The 16,805-nt window shown below is 45.6% G+C and overlaps 1 protein-coding gene across 8 annotated transcripts; it reads right to left on the bottom strand.

The window, feature by feature from the left end:
• Nucleotides 1-2,136: 2,136 nt before the first annotated feature.
• Ube2j2 (ubiquitin-conjugating enzyme E2, J2) lies at nt 2,137-16,567 on the bottom strand. Of its 8 annotated transcripts, none has more exons than XM_063287507.1 (9): nt 16,228-16,565; nt 15,158-15,338; nt 14,043-14,205; nt 11,354-11,484; nt 8,467-8,507; nt 4,600-4,702; nt 4,376-4,514; nt 3,434-3,514; nt 2,137-2,757 (listed from the first exon to the last, which is right to left on the bottom strand). In XM_063287507.1, the coding sequence occupies exons 3-9, from the start codon at nt 14,076-14,078 to the stop codon at nt 2,473-2,475; spliced, it is 816 nt and encodes a 271-aa protein (XP_063143577.1). In that variant the 5' UTR covers nt 14,079-14,205; nt 15,158-15,338; nt 16,228-16,565; the 3' UTR covers nt 2,137-2,472. The 8 variants fall into 8 exon arrangements, with proteins under 8 accessions (XP_063143577.1, XP_006239617.1, XP_006239616.1 ...); XM_006239555.5 differs by having other exon boundaries at nt 15,158-15,334; XM_006239554.5 differs by lacking the exon at nt 15,158-15,338 and having other exon boundaries at nt 16,386-16,565.
• Between the last annotated feature and the right edge of the window lie 238 nt (nt 16,568-16,805).

The following is a 16,805-nucleotide window of genomic DNA, read 5'->3' as shown; positions in this document are numbered from 1 at the left end:
CACCCATGCTATAATGAAATCCCCAAAGGCTGCTTGGGCCTAAAATAATAGCCCTAGGAGGCAGACAGAGAATTAAAGGCCAGCCTGAGCTACATAGTAAGTTCAGGGCAGTCTAAGCTACATGAAGCCCCATTGAAAAATCCCCAAAGGCTACCTGAGCGTTCCTTTTCTCAGAAGAGAACACAGGTGGCCAAGTGGGGAAATTTTCTTCCAAGGTGCCCCTCTCTTTAAATAACAACAGAGTGTGAGCACTGGGAGAGGCTTTTCATCTAAGATCTAAAAGAGGGCAGTCCAGGTGCCAACTACCATCCCTGTCCGTCGTCCCCCTGTGTCATCCCCCCCCCCCCAACCCTATCCCCTGTCAGTGACTTCTCCCAAAATGGCAACAAGGTCAGACATGCTTGAGCCAATGGGGTAAAAAGTCAACTTTTGTTTGGGATCAGCACAGGCAACACACTTCGGATATTACAGGGTCCTGCAGCACTTGAAAATACTGGAAGCTGGGGCTAACCTGCCAAGTCTTCACAGCATTCTTCAGTCGTACACTAAGTGCGACACCTTGTGGTCAGAGAGCAGGCTGCTTTTTACTTCTACTCTAAGAGCATGCACTTTCTAAGGTTTTCTCTTTAATTCTGGGCTGTTAGGAGTTGAGATTTCAGCTGGACAGTGGAGGCCCACGCCTTGAATCCTTGGGAGGCAAAGGCATGTGGATCTGAGGTGGAAAACAGCCTGATCTATAGAGTGAGTTCCAGGACAGCCAGGGATACATAGAGAAACCCCCCAAACTCCCACAAAGGTGGTGTTGGGGGTCGGGGTGGAAGCTGAGATCTCAAAGAACTAAATTTGATGATGTTCTGTCTTGGGTTGGGGAATTTAGCTCCGTGGTAGAGGGCTTGCCTAACAAGCACACAGCCCTGGGTTTGGTCCTCAGCTCTGGGGGGAATGCGGGAGTGCGGGGATGGGGGGATGGGAGGATGGGGTGTGTATGATAATGTTGTCTTAGGAGAACTTCAGGAAACAAGAATTTGGAACTGATATTAAAGTTACGTAAGTGCAGTGGAGCACTCCGGGACCAGGGAAGGAAGCACATCTCTGTAGGGCCCCGCCCACTATGACCATGCCAGGCAGACACCTCTCAGCCCTTAGCTGAAGGCTGTGCAGGCCCAGCCAGGGGTTCTCAATCCACCTTTTGGCATCAGCAACATAACCTCCCCTCAAGCCAGGCATGAGCCTGGGGAATGACCCTACCACAGAAGGGACGTTAACACAGACATCATGGAATTAAGAACAAAGGTATAACTAAAGACTTTTCAAGAGAGGGCTACACGGTATATACTAGTTATAAATTACAGAGCTAAAGGTTATCACATGAGTGCACTTCAGCGTTACCACTGATCCCTGAGAGGAGCCTGGTTAAAGCCTTTTTGGAGCCCCTAGTGATGACTGACGCCCAACATGGATGTCACTCCCTCCACCTGGTGCCTTACAGGCATCAGCCTTCCCAAACTCCTGCAGATACACTAAGCGAAATGCCAAGGAGACGACCGTGAGGGAGGCAAGCGACTGAAGGCTGAAAGCTGACTCAAACCTGCTGTGCTTTCTGGGCCGTTTCCCTTTCCATGATCCATAGAGATCAACATCTAACATGGGCCGGCCACCTGGGAAGGAAGGTGCAGCCTTCTTTAAGATGAATGAAAACCTGGAGAAGCAGCAAAACACATAGGCCCAGTCCACTGTCTGCCAACATAGGAGGTTGGCTTCTGGCCAACTAGACAGAAGGAATCCAGAGAAAAGGATAGAGGCACCAAGGGGTCCTACTTCTCCATCACTCAAAGGAGCTGAAAGAACAGAGAGGTTGACAGCAATACCCGGGCCAACCCCCAAGCCGTCACTGCAGTCCTCAGCCACTGTGGTTAGAGAGCAAGCAGATTCTTCTACCTTAACAGTAACAGAACTAGCACTTTGTGTGGTCCTTTCTCTCACTCATAAGTGGTTTTAGTGAGGCCAAATCAGTCCTCTCCTAGACCCTCCCACCTAAAGCCACTACCAGCCAGCCCACTTGGCCCCACTGGAGGTTTATAGCACTGGCCCCACCAGGAGGCCTTCAGCTCCTCCACTAAGAACACACACAGAGTATTTGATAGGCATTAACGTTTTATATTTTTAAGTGACCAAATCTAATAAAATGAAAAACAAAACAAAACAAAACAAACAAAACAGGTTTACTAAACAGGTTCAAAAGACAACACAGGAGATAAGCAGTAAAACCAAAGCGTGAGTGGCACTGTCCATGTCAACCTCCAATCTCCTCCAGATCACATTTTGGTTTTTGCTTTCTGTTTAAGGTTTTTAAAAAGTGAAGCCCAGGAGTCCGGCAGGCCACCCTGTGCTCAGCAGCATGTCCGTCTCGCCTGCATCAAGCTCTGGCCCCTGTGTCCCTCAGCAGCAACTGCAGGTTGTGGCTTGTGAACCTCACTCCTGTGCTATGCTTCTCAGCACGTATTTGACCGTGTAGGCAAAGGCCGCAAACCCAACTATAACAAACAAGTTCGCCAAAGCGCCGCCCAGGAGTCCATGATGCCTGTTGGCCTGTGGGAGCCCAGCAAGGTTTGGGCCAGCAGCAGGTGCATGCCCATTGAGGAGCTGGATCCCATTCTGGCCACGGTGCATCTCCCCATCAGGAACCACGTCTGGCAAAGGAAGATTCTGGGGCCTGTTACTTAGTTCATCTTGTGCTTTCTGTTTCTGTTTAATTTCCTGAGAGAAAAACACAAAAACCCTCAGTTGTCTTAACCTGTTCATTTGGGAGCAGAACTCAAGTTTTTATAAGCTCAGATCTACCACCCAGAACACAGTTCTCCATTCCTCTGCATGAGATCCTAATCTGAATGAATTCATCCCATTTTACAGGAAAAGAAACCAAGCAAGGCTTCAAAATCACTATTCTTTGCCTGAGCCAAGTGGCAGCAATGGTGAGTAACAATGAGCCATCAAGGACAGACCAGGGGACACTTGTGACACAGTACATGCCCAGCCCTTGTAGGAGGCAACTGATGTATCTCCTGGCCACTGATGGTGGATCCCCTGAGGTATGGTCACTGATCAGCAAGCTTCATACCTTTGTGGGGACAAACTGAGTCCCTAACATTTGTGTATGTTGCTCAGAGTCCCCCCCATCCCGAGACCCTGTCGTTCCTGCACTGTAGGGTCCTGGAGAAGAGCTAGCTCTGTCACCCAACAGTGTGTACATCTGGAGGTTGCCCAGCACAGACCCCTCTATGTCCTACAGCAACCAGGGGGGCCTGCAATCCTTCTACGACACCTAGAGGAACACAGCAATAGACACAGAAACAGTTTCTCTTTGGAAAAAATCAGATCTGAAAGTGTTTTTATAAAGGAAGACAAAACTAAGTTCCAACTTTTGCTTTCTTACCTCCACAACTTCAGGAAATAATTCACAGAAGACTTTATCTTTTAAATTAAACACTAGACTCTGTGCTGCCAGCTGTTTTTTCTAGGAAGAAAGAGAAGGGAATTATCAGCTAGAAAATTACTTTTGTTTTGTTTGAGACAGATTTTGTCTGTACAGTCCTGGCTGTCCTGGAACAGACTCTGTAGATTAGGCCATGGACAAACTCAGAGATCCCCCCCTCTCTGTCTCCTGGGCGCTGAGATTAAAGGCAGGTGTGCACCAGCATTATCCACTGACTTTACTTCAATCATCGTCATCACCATCGTCATCACCATCATCATCGTCATAATCATCAAAGAGCTGGATGTGGTGGTGCACACCTGCAATCCCAGCACGTAGGAGGCTGAGGTATGAGAATCACTACAGATTCAACACCAGCCTGTTCTGACATCCTATGCTAAAAATGAGATCCTAATAGCAAAGCAAAACAAAATCTCAAAACAGACTCCTGTAGTCAATATTATAGAAAGCACCTAAAATGCTTTTCTCAAAAATTAGTCTTATGAAGGCTTATTTATATTTTGTTATCAATAAACATTAAGCAGGATTCCTATCTAAACATTAGAGAAATAAAACAAGCAGGAAACGTGTTGTGTCCCCTCATCAAGCCTTACAAAGTCCCCTGAGGAGTACAGGAGCATCAGTGATGCTTAGCAAGAAGCACAAGCTGAGTTGGAGACAGAGATGGACGTGAGGCCAAGAGCCACGGCCTGAGGCAGCCAAAGCAGAGATGTCTACAGTGTGGCCAGGAACAGGGAAATGGTTGGTGGAGGTGGAAGACCAACAGAGCCTCCACCTGCTCAAGAGGAAACTGTCTCATGTCTCAGGACACAATCAGCCCAGGATGAAAGGTTGGAGGCCACGGTGCCACAAGGCCCCGGGCGAGCCGCTGCCACACCTCACCGTGAAGTCCGATGTCTCTATGCTCCCCAGGGTGGGGCCTTTCTCCACCATAAAGCTCAGGAGCCCTGTTAGAATGGTGGAGACGGACCACGCTGGATTCCATGTATCTGGATGGAAATCTGTGATGGAGAGACACAGCCTGAAAGAAAGGGATTTTGTAAGCGAGAATGCACATTTCCCATGAGCACAAACAGCTCAAAGCATGGCATCACCACGAAGCTTACCTTGTGTTGCACTTAAATCTTCCATTGGGGGTTATCATGTAAATACTAGGAGGCTTAAATGGAAATTCTCTGGGAAAAATTAGTTTTCCATGATAATAGCCACCTACGCCGAAAGAAAAGTAAAATATCCTTGTCAGTAAGCCTCGTCAACATCCAGTGCAACTGCTTCAACTCCCACCAACCTTACCTAGTTTCTAGCTGGCATCCCAAGCCCGTGGTCTCCCACTACCCTCTCCCTATGCTGGCTCACAGGCTCAGCCAACTACTGTCTTTATTACTCTCCAGGGCTTGCGCTCTCGTCCAACACTTCAGCCTGTCCCCCAGTATCTGACTCTCCATCTTTTACACCTATACCCAAGGAGTCTTTAATTACCACTTGTTCCACTAAAGCTATAAAACAACCCTAATCTTCATGTTCCTCCCTTTCTGAGAACTGAGTCATTAGAAGACAACTTGCTACAAATCCCTGCCTCCTCCACGACTTCATCTGGTCCCTAGCAAATGCATTCTGAGCACCAGCATTTGTCTGCGGGGATGAAAAATAAGAAGCACCCACTTGCATTTCAAAGAAAAGGACCATAAGAATAGATGTCAGGCAAGAGCCTGGTGAAACCTACACAACACATAACATAGTGCAAATTAGGTAAGAAAACAAGAGGCCACTGGACTCAGACAACTACTTACAGAACATAAATGAGGGTTGAAGAGATGAATCAGAACTTTAGAACCAGTTATGCAAGCATTAAGAAGATTAGAGTTTGCATTCTAGAACCCACAGAACAAGGTAGTATGGTTCTGTGTATGTCTGCAACTCCAGCAATGAAGACTGCTGGGGCTTGTTGGCTACTAGTCTAGCAGAAAAAATTAGAATTCCAGGTTCAGGAAGACCCTGCTTCAAATGGAACAGAGAGACCTGACATACTCCTCAAGCTTCCTCACATAAGTGAGTACACCAGCACACACGTGTACCCCCACCCACACTGAAATCTTACTCTTTGTATATAAACACACATTACTTATTGATAGGTTATGCTTGTGATTAGGCCTAGGGTCTTTTGCACATGCTAGCAAGAAGCCTACCACTGAGGTATATCCCTAACTTAAGACACAGGTTAGACTACAAAGAATACTCAGTGTTTATGAGTAGCCAAAGGCCTCACCTTCAAAGCATGAAGAATATTTTTACCAAATGATCACAGCAAGACAGACCCGTCCCCCCGAAATAGAAGCGCAATTCTTACGTTGGGACAAAGGTCAGCAGAAGGCCCTCTACAAGCCTAGCCAAGAAGAGCACAAAGAAGTCTATGAGGGATGGACTGAAAGCATAACCATGGCCCAAGTCTAGCAACAGAAACCCAGAGAGCACAGAACCATAGATGCCTTTCAAAAAAAAAAAAATGTTTGGAATCTACTTTGTCCTTTCGTGAAAAGTTTAGAGTGAGCCTTTAACATTCCTAAAACATGAATAGGATCGCATCAAACCCACAATTAGCAAATTTTTAGCAAATTTTCCAAAGGAAGTCAATTTTGTATTCTTGGGATGGGTATGTCCAAGAGCACTAGATATAGGACTGCCATAGAGCTCAGGACAAAAACGTGGAGCTGCAGAGGAGCCCCTAGGAAGGCAAGGAGGGACAGCTCAAAAGCCAAGGAGAGAGAACACATCAGAAAAGCAGTCAACAACAGCAACATATACCAGAGGACAAGGAACTGAAGACTGAACAAAGCTCTTCACCTACCAAAGGTTAGTCCCCACTGAGCAGGGACAACTGAAGAGATGCATTAAAGAGGTTCAGTAAACTGGCAGCCTAAGGGACAATACCCACAGACAATACAGAAGAGGATAAAAAGATGAGTAGGGGGCTAGAGAGATGGCTCAGCGGTTAAGAGCACCGACTACTCTTCCAGAGGTCCTGAGTTCAAATCCCAGCAACCACATGGTGGCTCACAACCATCTGTGATGAAATCTGATGCCCTCTTCTGGTGTGTCTGAAGACAGCTACAGTGTACTCACGTGTATAAAATAAATAAATAAATCTTTAAAAAAAAAAAAAAAAAGATGAGTAGGGGGTACCAGCATTGACAGCTAAGACACTAGAGTTAAAGATTAGAAAATAGGCCAGGGTTCAGTTGGCAAGATCTGGCAATCTCCAAGGCTTTCTGCTCATACAACCTTCAGAGTTACCCTCTCCAGCCCATCCCCACATCAGCAAACCTTGGTCAGTATGGTGCTACAAGAGATCTTGTCACATGGTGTTTAAATGCTATTTAGTTTAAAATTTAAAAGCAGGCTGGCAAGATGGTTCAGCAGTACCAACTGCTTTTGCAAACCTGAGTTTGGCTACAAGTCCCCATATAGCTATTCAAAACTGTCTATAACTCTCCTTAAGAGAATCCAACACCTCTACTGACTTCTATATATAAGCTCCTGCACATAAACGGTGCCACATGCATATATTTATGCACACATACAGAAATACATTTAAAAATTAAAAACAAAACCCCAAGTAACTTCAAAACTCATAGCAGTACCCATAGTACCCCACTAGAGAGCCACAACTCATTTCTACAGATGCGTGCATATCAAACACACAGTGTGTTATATTTTTACCAACTATTCAGAAGCCCATCTGTCTCTTAAGAGACTGACCAAAAGGAATTCCAAGGACTCCTCGGGACGCATAATTTGTATGCCTCCCTCACTTCACCCACACCCTATTGCTATGGGGCACAGGCAAGTTCTGGTGTCAGCATCATCACCATGGCATGCATACACATATATCTCCACCATAGCCCCTGCAGACTCATTCTTCAGAACAAATTACCCCAAAACTTGGGTTCCTGGACCAAAGAAGAACCCATTACTTGCCTAGCAAGCGCAAGGCCCTGGGTTCGGTCCCCAGCTCCGAAAAAAAAAAAAAAAGAACCCGTTAAAGAAGTATAAGACAAATTAACCTGAAAGAGTTTTCCCTTTTTATTCTCAACCACCCAAGCACTCAACCAAATGTTCCAGGCAATAGTTTTCTTTCCTTTTTGTTTGTGCTGAGAATGGAACCCAGAGCCTCACAGACTCAGATCTCAGTGTTCCACAAGATTCCCACTAGGTGAAGGCCTGCTGCTTTTGCCATCTGATGCTGGAAGCAGAGGCACTACCCATCTGGTCAGTGCTCTGCCTTGGGCTCGCCTAGAGATGTCAATCTTGCTACAGGACTCTAGAAATCTATTGACTGACAGTTTCAAGGCCTGATTTGTCAAAATCCCTGAGGATCAGGCCACCAGGTCAACAGTAGAAGGCAGTAGAGAGGTGAGACCCTGATAGGGCCTATAAAGACCCTTAGGACTCCCCCTAAGCTTCACATGCTTCCCTTTAGCTCAGAGACTATTCTGACATTAAAAAGTATCTAGCAGAACTTTTTCTCCACTTTGACTTTAGAAACAGAAGGATATCTTACTATTTATTCCAATCCATTTTTCACTGGGCTGGAGAGATAGCTCAGTAATTAAGAGAACTCTGTTCTTGCAAAAGGACCCAGGTTCAATTCCCAGCAACATCTAGGTGATCACAATCACCTAGAGCTCCAGTAACCTGACTCCTCTTCTGTGGGCCCCAGGTACACATACATGGTGCACAAGCAAATACCCATCCATACCCATTAAAAAAAAAAAAAAAACTTTCTTCACTTCTAACCAACATAAGAGGCTGGGGAAATGCAGATGGTTACAGTCTAACAAAACCAAAATGAGCAAACATTTCTAGGACTTAAGAGAATTACTAGGATGAGATTCAAGTAAATATAATTTTACTACAAAACCAAAATAGAAAGACTGTCATTTACACTGAAAGGAACAACTCAGATTTCCACTAACCTTCATAAGGAGTCATCTCAGGGCCTCGGACAACATAATGCCTAACAGAAAGAAAGAGAGAGAGAGAGAAGCAAATTACTTGATTTGTGTACCATAAATTCTCTAAAACTACAGAATTCTCACAAAAGGTTTGACAGTGCAGTTTGGGGGCAATGCCCACAACCCCAATAAAAAGAGGACAATTCAGCTCATGCTGAATCTCTCCTAGGAGTTTGGTGTTTTGGTGGGTGGCAGACACTAATGGCCACTCAAACAGAACCCATATAAGAGAGAAGCTTTATATGCTGTGTGGAAGCATCACCAGTCAATAAAAAAAAAAAAGGCTATGGCCAATGAATTGAGACAGAAGAGTCCCGCAGAGAGGGAAATTCTGGAAAAGAGCCAGGCAAGGTAAATTCGCTCCAACACTGGAGGAGACTGATGCATAAACCTGAGAAGAATCCAACCTAAGTAGAAAAACTTAGGGGGTTGGGGATTTGGCTAGGCAAGTGCAAGGTCCTGGGTTCAGTCCCCAGCTCCGAAAAAAAGAAAAGAAAAAAGAAAAAAAAAAGAAAAAGAAAAACTTAGACTAGAATAAACTGGATTACTGAGATATGAGCTACTTAGGGAACATAGCCAGGACTGCTGGCCTAGGCATTTATCCAAATATAGTTCAGTTTCAGATTCATTATTTCTGGGAACAAAGAGGCTAGAGTGGATAACCAAAGTCACAAACCTGGGCAGCAGTAAGTGCCTAATGAGCTTCTTCAGTGACACAGCACATGTGCTATCCAAGCTTAGTTTTGGGGAGCTATCTGCACTCCTATGAACTTCACCCCACATACCTTTGTTGCTTTTTTGGTCTTTTTTGTCCTAGCAAATCTTAAGTGAGAGTTGGTGAGATGGACTAGTGGGTAAAGGCACATGCTGCCAATCTGGTAACCTTAGTTTGATTCCCAGGATTCTATAAAGTAGGAGGAGAGAACTGACTCCCCAACTGGCCTCTGACCTCTCCACATGTGTTGGCACCTATGTATCCACCCCATAAACACAGTAAAATGCAATAAAAAGATTGATTTAATTTAAATCAAGCAAGTCCTTCCTAGCACATAATCAAATCGAAGGCTAGACTTAAGAGACCTATAACCAGCACACGAAGAGGAGTTCCACAGACTGGAGAGATGGCTCAGTGGTTAAGAGCACTGACTGCTCTTCCAGAGGTTCTCAGTTCAATTCCCAGCAACCACATGGTGGCTCACAACCATCTGTAATGGGATCTGATGTCCCCTTCTGGTGTGTGTGAAGACAGTGACAGTGTACTCAGATACATTACATAGGTAGGTAGGTAGGTAGGTAGGTAGTTAAAAAAAAAAAAAAAAAGGGGGGGTTGGGGATTTTGCTCAGTGGTAGAGTGCTTGCCTAGGAAGCACAAGGCCCTGGGTTCGGTCCCCAGCTCCGAAAAAAAGAACCAAACCAAAAAAAAAAAAAAAAAAAAAAAAAATCCCACAAACCAGGTAACAAGTAACCCATCAATGAACCCTGTCCCCATATCAGCCAATTATCTCCTAGGGACCACATCTAACTTTTATCTCTGGAACATGGTTAATGCCACAAAAGAGGCCCCTTATACAATTCTGTCAATGACATCCAAACTGCAAAACATTTCTTAATTCAGGAAAATTTTTTTCTGTGGATTTGGAAAATTCTAAAAGTATTAAAGCATTTTTTTAAAAGATCAAATCCATGAAAGCAAGAGAAATGTCTTAAAAACAAAAGAAATAGGACCTCACTACACACTATTGGCTGGCCCAGAACTCAAGAGATTAACCCTGCCAACCGAATGCTGAGATAAAGGTGTGTGCCACACCCAGTGAGACCTGCTGCTGAGTCAGGGCTGGTAATGACCATTTCCATGGAGAACGTGAAATCTCCTAACTCTATCCTTTTTGCTTTTTTTCTAACAAGGTTTCTTTGTGTAGCTCCAGCTTTCCTAGAACTTACTCTGTAGACCAGGCTAGCCTTGAACTCAAGAGACTCAGAGATTTACCTGCCTCTGTCTCCCAAGTCCTGGGATTAATATGTGCCACCATGCTCAGGACTTCAGACTTTTTTTTAATTTGAATTTTTCTAGATTTATTTATTATATATATGAGTATGCTGTAGCTGTCTTCAGACACCAGAAGAGGGCACTAGATCCCATTACAGATGGTTGTGAGCCACCATGTGATTACTGGGAATTGAACTGAGGACCTCTGGAAGAGTGCTCTTAATTCTGAGCCATCTCCCCAGACTTTGCACTTTTGTTTTTCTGTTTTTTGTTTTTTGTTTTTTTTGTTTTGTTTTTTCCGGAGATGGGGACCGAACCCAGGGCCTTGCGCTTGCTAGGCAAGCGCTCTACCACTGAGCTAAATCCCCAACCCCCCAGACTTTGCATTTTTAATGGACCAAAAGAGCTACCATGCACCAAATATTTTCCACAAGCTTGATCACTGTCAGTTCAAGAGTTAGGAGCACTCGGCCTAGGCCAGGATCAAGGATCAGTGTCAATGTTGTCACTAATGTTCCCAGGGTAGACAGCTAATTCCACATCTGATAATGTGAAAAAGCAAAATGCAGCCTAACCCTAAGGTACCTGAGCAATATCTGAGAGATTCATATACCCAAACCCCACAGTAAGTACTACCCCAGGGTAGAAGATTTCTTTTAGCCCTAGCCTAAGCCAAGAAAGAGTATAACACTCTTGACATGACACTCATTGTAAAGCCCAAAGTACTGACAGGGCTCTCAGATATCCATCCATCACTGAGTTACCAGACTGTCTCTAAAATGACCAAGCCCACCAGCTAGACCACTACAGTACCTGCAAAAGAGTGACTACAGTGCAGTGTGAGCGGGAGTGCAATCTTACCATTCAAGAATATTTGAAGGGAGGGGCTCCGCACAGATGTAAGGCACTGGGTCTTTCTTAATTCGAAGGTAGTCCTGTTTCAACCTTTGTGTCGCAGTTGTTGGAGCTCTCTTATTGCTGTTACTGCTCATCTATTTAAAAGAGAAAAGAGGGCCTCTCTATTTACAAAGAACAAAACAGACAAAAGATTTCCTTACTATAAACAACTTCAGCAGAAGAATAGTCTGCTTCCCTTTCTGCGGCCCACCCACCATCAAGTCCTTCCCTCAGTTCTTTTCTAAATGCCCCTACCACCACCACCACTTTCATTTATGTAACTCGATACCAAGCACCTAACACAGATGCAAGGTAGAAAGAACCATGAGCTACATTACAGTCCTCCAAGAATTTGCATGGGACATTTCATCCAAGTGGGGCCTGGGTAGGCATACTGAAGCCAGCTTGCATAAGCTCCAATGAGCAACTATTCATATCCTTTAACTCTGATCATCAACACCTCCATGATGGACATTTCACAGCAGAAAAATCAGTGAGTACTACTGACCCTTCTGGCCCTGGAAGCCTGTTATACATTTATCATTGGTCACAAGTAACAACGGCGGGGGACAATGTGAAGAGACAATGTGAAGCTAAAGAAATGAAATCTTCAGAGATCTAGATGCATGGACTAGACAGAGGGGAAGGCATGTTTAGGGGACTACACTGGTCACATGTCAAGCAGGAGTTTAAATACAATAAAGGACAAAGACAAGAGGAACCAGAGGGGCAAGGCCAAACTTCCAGAACCCTAAGAGTCTTAGACCCCAGCCTTAAGGAACTTAGGGCCTTCTATTACAAAGGTCACTCAGGGGACACAACATAGGGCAGCAGTGAATACATACAGGGAGGGAAACCCTGAAAATGCTAAAGAGAAGGAACTGGGGCTTTGACGGTATCCCAGTAAACAGGGTAAGTGCTTGCCAGACAAGACTGACGAAAGCAGCGGGTTCCCCAGAGCCCACAGAATGGAAAGGAAGTAATTGCTGCAAGTTGTCCTCTGACCTTTACACGTGTCCACAGACATGCACACTCATGCACACGTGCACCCAAACAATAAATACAACTCAAAAACTTTAAAGAGAAAAACCAGCTAGATATGGTAGTGTACATCTTTAATCATACAGCAAAGGAGGCAAAGGCAGGTAGATCTGACTTTGAGGCCAGCCCAGTCTACATAGTAAGACTCTGTCTCAGAGACAAAGGGAAGACTGAATCAGACTCAGATCCCTCAGCTCTACTCAAGAAGATGGGAAGAGACAGTGGTAGAGGGACGAGGGGTCTCATTGTCAGAGATTCAGAAGAGCTCTTACTTTTCTCTTCATAATTTAAGACAGAAACACATACACAAAATTCTACAACTAAAAATAAAGCATGAGTATCACTAGTCTAAAATGACTGAAGGGGCCATTTGGGGATATACAAATTAGAAAAAAGATAATGGGCTGGTGAGATGGTTCAGTGGGTAACGACACTTGTTGCCAAGTCTGATGACCTGAATTCAATTCCCAGGATCTATCAGCAGAAGGAGAGAACTGATATTACAACCTTTCTCTGACTTCTGCGCACTTGCATTGGCATACATCTCCCACTGCAAAAATAAATGTATTTATTTTACATTTAACTGAAAAATAGATGAGCTTGGCTCTAACAGAGCAGCTAGACATGTGCAGTCATTGATGGCTTTATCTTTTGACACTGGAAGCCCAGTCTTCTCCAGTACGCCTCTTCTCGCCATCACCAGGCCAGTCTATCCCTAACCTGTCTCACACAGTGCTATCTGATCCTTTTAACCACGACTCTAGACACCAGCAAACATCAATTATGGCTAGTAACCCCCAACCTGAGCTCCCCACTAGATAAACCTACCTTTGTATGAATTATTCCCAGCAGATAGCCACATGTTCTTTCACTGTCTTCAGTATCTGCTTATACATAGTTAACAACCTTTAGCCTAATTTCTTGGTAGACGCCATCACCACAGACTGCTGTATCTGCCTCCTCTACCAGTACTGACACCTCATGACAACCAGGGCTCGGCATGTGCTTACTCTGTACCCTCAGGGCCTACAGAGGGTGGGTTTGGCTAGGGTTATCTACCACAAACCCTCATGTGCAGTCTCAGCAAAGGTGCCCATGTGGCCTCTCAACAGGGGAGGGGATATTTCAAAGAGCCCTAATCCATGCATGACTTGTTTAAGCCCTTCCAATCCCAGTAACCATAGTGCAGGAACACATTACTTTCCTGTCAGGTACAAGGCCCTCCAAGCTCTTCACACTTCAGTTCACCTTGTACACTAACATCCATACACTTTATCCATCCCCTCCCCACCAAAGACAGCAGATAAGTGGCAACAGCTTTTTTTCTGCCAAACCCTTAAAAAAATAAATAAATAAATAAACCCACCTCGACCTAGTTTTCATAGCACCTAGCAAATCCAACCTTCCCAGCCCAATTGGGACTGGTGGAAAATACACCCACATCCTTCCCTACCTGTTCTGAGCTACATCCATCAGGGGCCTCTCTGATTCCCCTGGTCAAACTCCTCCTTTCCTGTCCTTTACAACCTCACAACCACACCACCACCACCACCCCATCACCACCACCACCCACCACCGCGCCCCATGATCTAATAGTATAGTGCACAAAAACCTTTCTGGCAGAATCAAGGGCTTTTGCCTGATGCATCCAAGAATGCTCACACCAGGAACAAGGTTACAGTCCAGCATGGCCAAGAAATGCTTCCAGAAAGCATTGTCCCCAAGTTCTTAGCTTCAGAAGCCATGTGGGCCAGAGAGCTCAACTTGCCCAGCACCTAGTAAGAAACAAAGCAATATCCAGTGATCCACAAGCAGAACTACAGGCCTTTTCTTTCTCTTATGTTCACCCCTGAAGTTAACACTCCAGCATTTAAAAATAACTTCATTGAGTAATTCCAACACAACCATATTTGGATTCAGCTAAGTGACCAGATAGGATGCGTAATCAAAGTTGAGGGACACACACAGGAAACTAGAGGTTAGTTGTGCCAGGGTATAAATGTGATGCAGTTGGTTAAGTGCTTGCCTGACATGATGAAGACCTGGGTGTAATTTCTTGCACCACATAAGTAAAGCATGGTTGGTATAATCCCAGCAGGTAGAAGCAGAAGATCATAAGCTCAAAGTCATCCTAGGCTATACACCCTGATGGCCTGGAATACAAGACAAGATCTTTGTGGAAGATCTTGTCTTGAAAAAAATAGTTTAGAGCAGTGGAACCACACATCTTTAATCCTGGCACTTGTGAGGCAGAGAGAGGCAGATCAAGGCCAGCCTTATCTACAGAGTGAGGTCCAGGAAAGCCAGGGTTACAGACAGAAACTGTGTCTTTAAAAAAAAAAATTTTCTTTTTTTTTTGCCCAGTCAATCACAGGATGAAAGTCCTTCTCATACTTTGCTTTTAATGTTTTTTTTTTTTTTTTTTTGAGACGAGGTCTCACTGCATAGCTCTGGCTGTCCTGAAATTCACTATGTAGACCAGGCTGACCTCAAACTCAAAGATCCTCCTGCCTCTGCCTCCCAAGTGCTAATATTAAAGGCATCCGACACTGTGACCAGCTTTTACTTCTGTTTTTCCTTTCAGCACTGGAAATTACACCTAGAGTTTCACACGGAATAAGCAAGCATTTTATCACTGGCTGCATCTCCAGACTCAAACTTGCTGCTAAGCGTGTAAAATCCTATTTATGATTCACTACTCTGTTGTCCTAAGTGCTCCTCCTTTACCTCAGTCAGAACAGCAATATCTTTCATGGCTCTCCTAGGAGATGGAAGGTGACAGGAAGCAGCCAGTCACTAGCAGGGCAGCAGGCTTTTTTCAGTCCCTCATCACGGTGCCAAGGTGGTAGTTCTTTTTTCTTCTGGACACACAGGTTAGGTGACCGTGGGAAATAAGACTGTGGCCTGACTGATCAGAAGGGAACATGATGCACCAAGGCCAGGGTTTTCGGGGAGTTTTACCTTCTCCAGGATTACTTCATAGGCTGGAGGAAGCCAGAGGCTCACAAAAACAGCCACAACACCACTTTCTTACACACGCGTGAGACTCGAACTGAGTACAGTAACAGCATGATGTGCAGAGTAATGACTCCAAGTTCTTAGACCTCTCGCTGAAGATCATACACAGGCCTTTCTAATTAAATAAAATCCTAAAATTTCTTTTTTTTCCTAAAGCTACATTATCATTACATACACCTGGCATGAGTAAAGCCTTGTACCACTACTTATAAAAAGGTATATTCTTATGCATTTGTTAGCTTACAGTGGACTATGACCTTATCTCTTCCAAGTCGTCTACCTGGGTCTGATAAAATGTGGAGGACTTGACTTAGGTTAAACATACACCTTAAGTGATGTATACTAAAAAGGAAGTGAGGTCACTGGCTGAGAGTCCGCAGCTAGCAAAGGTTGAATAGTAAGGATCGACCGTACTCACCCCGACCCCCGAAAGGGGTAGGGTCTTGTTCCGGGCCCAAGTTCCACTCTTACTGCCAAAGGTTTTGTTATACTAGTCTCAAGGGCATAACTTTGAACTCGTTCCTTTGGGGTTTATTAAGTAGTCTGAGGTTCTAACTGTTCAAGGTGAAAGGCGGCACTCAACGGCCACCACCGCACAACACAAGCTCACAGGATACGTTTTTAAAGATCAAAACTGGTTCCTCCTCGGAGTATTTCAAGTGCACCAACCAACAGGCCTCTTCGTGGGAGAATCTGCCCGCGTGGCAAACCAAATAAATCCCTAATCTGCCCGACGGACCAACCCCAGCCAAGTACCCCAAACGCACTCAGTAACCGACCTCGGGTCCGCGAAGGGACGCTCCGGGTCCGGACACAGCCGGCGACGTAACGAACGGGACCCGACGTGTGGAGTCCCCGAGTCCCCGCCCGCCGCTGCAGCCGGCTCCGGCGGGGCGAACGAGCGGCCCAAGGCCCCGCGCAGCCCGCGAGCGCTCACCTCTCCCTGAGGCCGCTACCGCGTTCAGTTCGCTGTGGCCAAGGCCGGAGCAGGGTGCGGAAGAGTGGGGCCCGCGCCGTGAGCCGCACCCGCGCTGGGACTAAGCCCACCGCACCCGCCGCAGCCTCTCCGCTGCTACGGTCGCTCAGCTTCCAAGATGGCCGCTCAAGGGACGGCCCAGGCTCGCTTCCGCTTCCGGTGCGCTGTTTGCGGGTGGAAGCGCTTCTCTAGGCAGCTTGGTGGCGGGCTCTACTGTCAGTTCCTAGGTGTCTCGGGGTAGTCTCGGATTTATGGCTATAGTTGCGTCCCGCTACTGCGCAAAGGGTTGCTGACGCGTGCGCACTGGACAATAGCTCCGGGGGCGTTGTAGCTCCTGTTTCAGGAATCTGAGCTAGTATTGCCTGATCCCTCCAGGACTCT

The sequence above is a fragment of the Rattus norvegicus genome, chromosome 5, assembly GCF_036323735.1.
Source record: "Rattus norvegicus strain BN/NHsdMcwi chromosome 5, GRCr8, whole genome shotgun sequence".
NCBI classification, from domain to species: Eukaryota; Metazoa; Chordata; class Mammalia; order Rodentia; family Muridae; genus Rattus; species Rattus norvegicus.
The sequence above is the reverse complement of the archived record's forward strand: the minus strand, read 5'-3'. Positions and strand labels throughout refer to the sequence as shown.

Bases quoted from the DNA above. Each gene is read 5' to 3' on its own strand.
- Ube2j2 (XM_063287507.1), bottom strand. From the start codon at position 14,078: ATGCATCAGGCAAAAGCCCTTGATTCTGCCAGAAAG. The intron at 11,485-14,042 runs GTTTTTGTGCAC...TCTTTTAAATAG, and splicing joins CCCTTGATTCTGCCAGAAAG to ATGAGCAGTAACAGCAATAA. The intron at 8,508-11,353 runs GTAAGATTGCAC...TCTTTCTGTTAG, and splicing joins CCTTCAAATATTCTTGAATG to GCATTATGTTGTCCGAGGCC.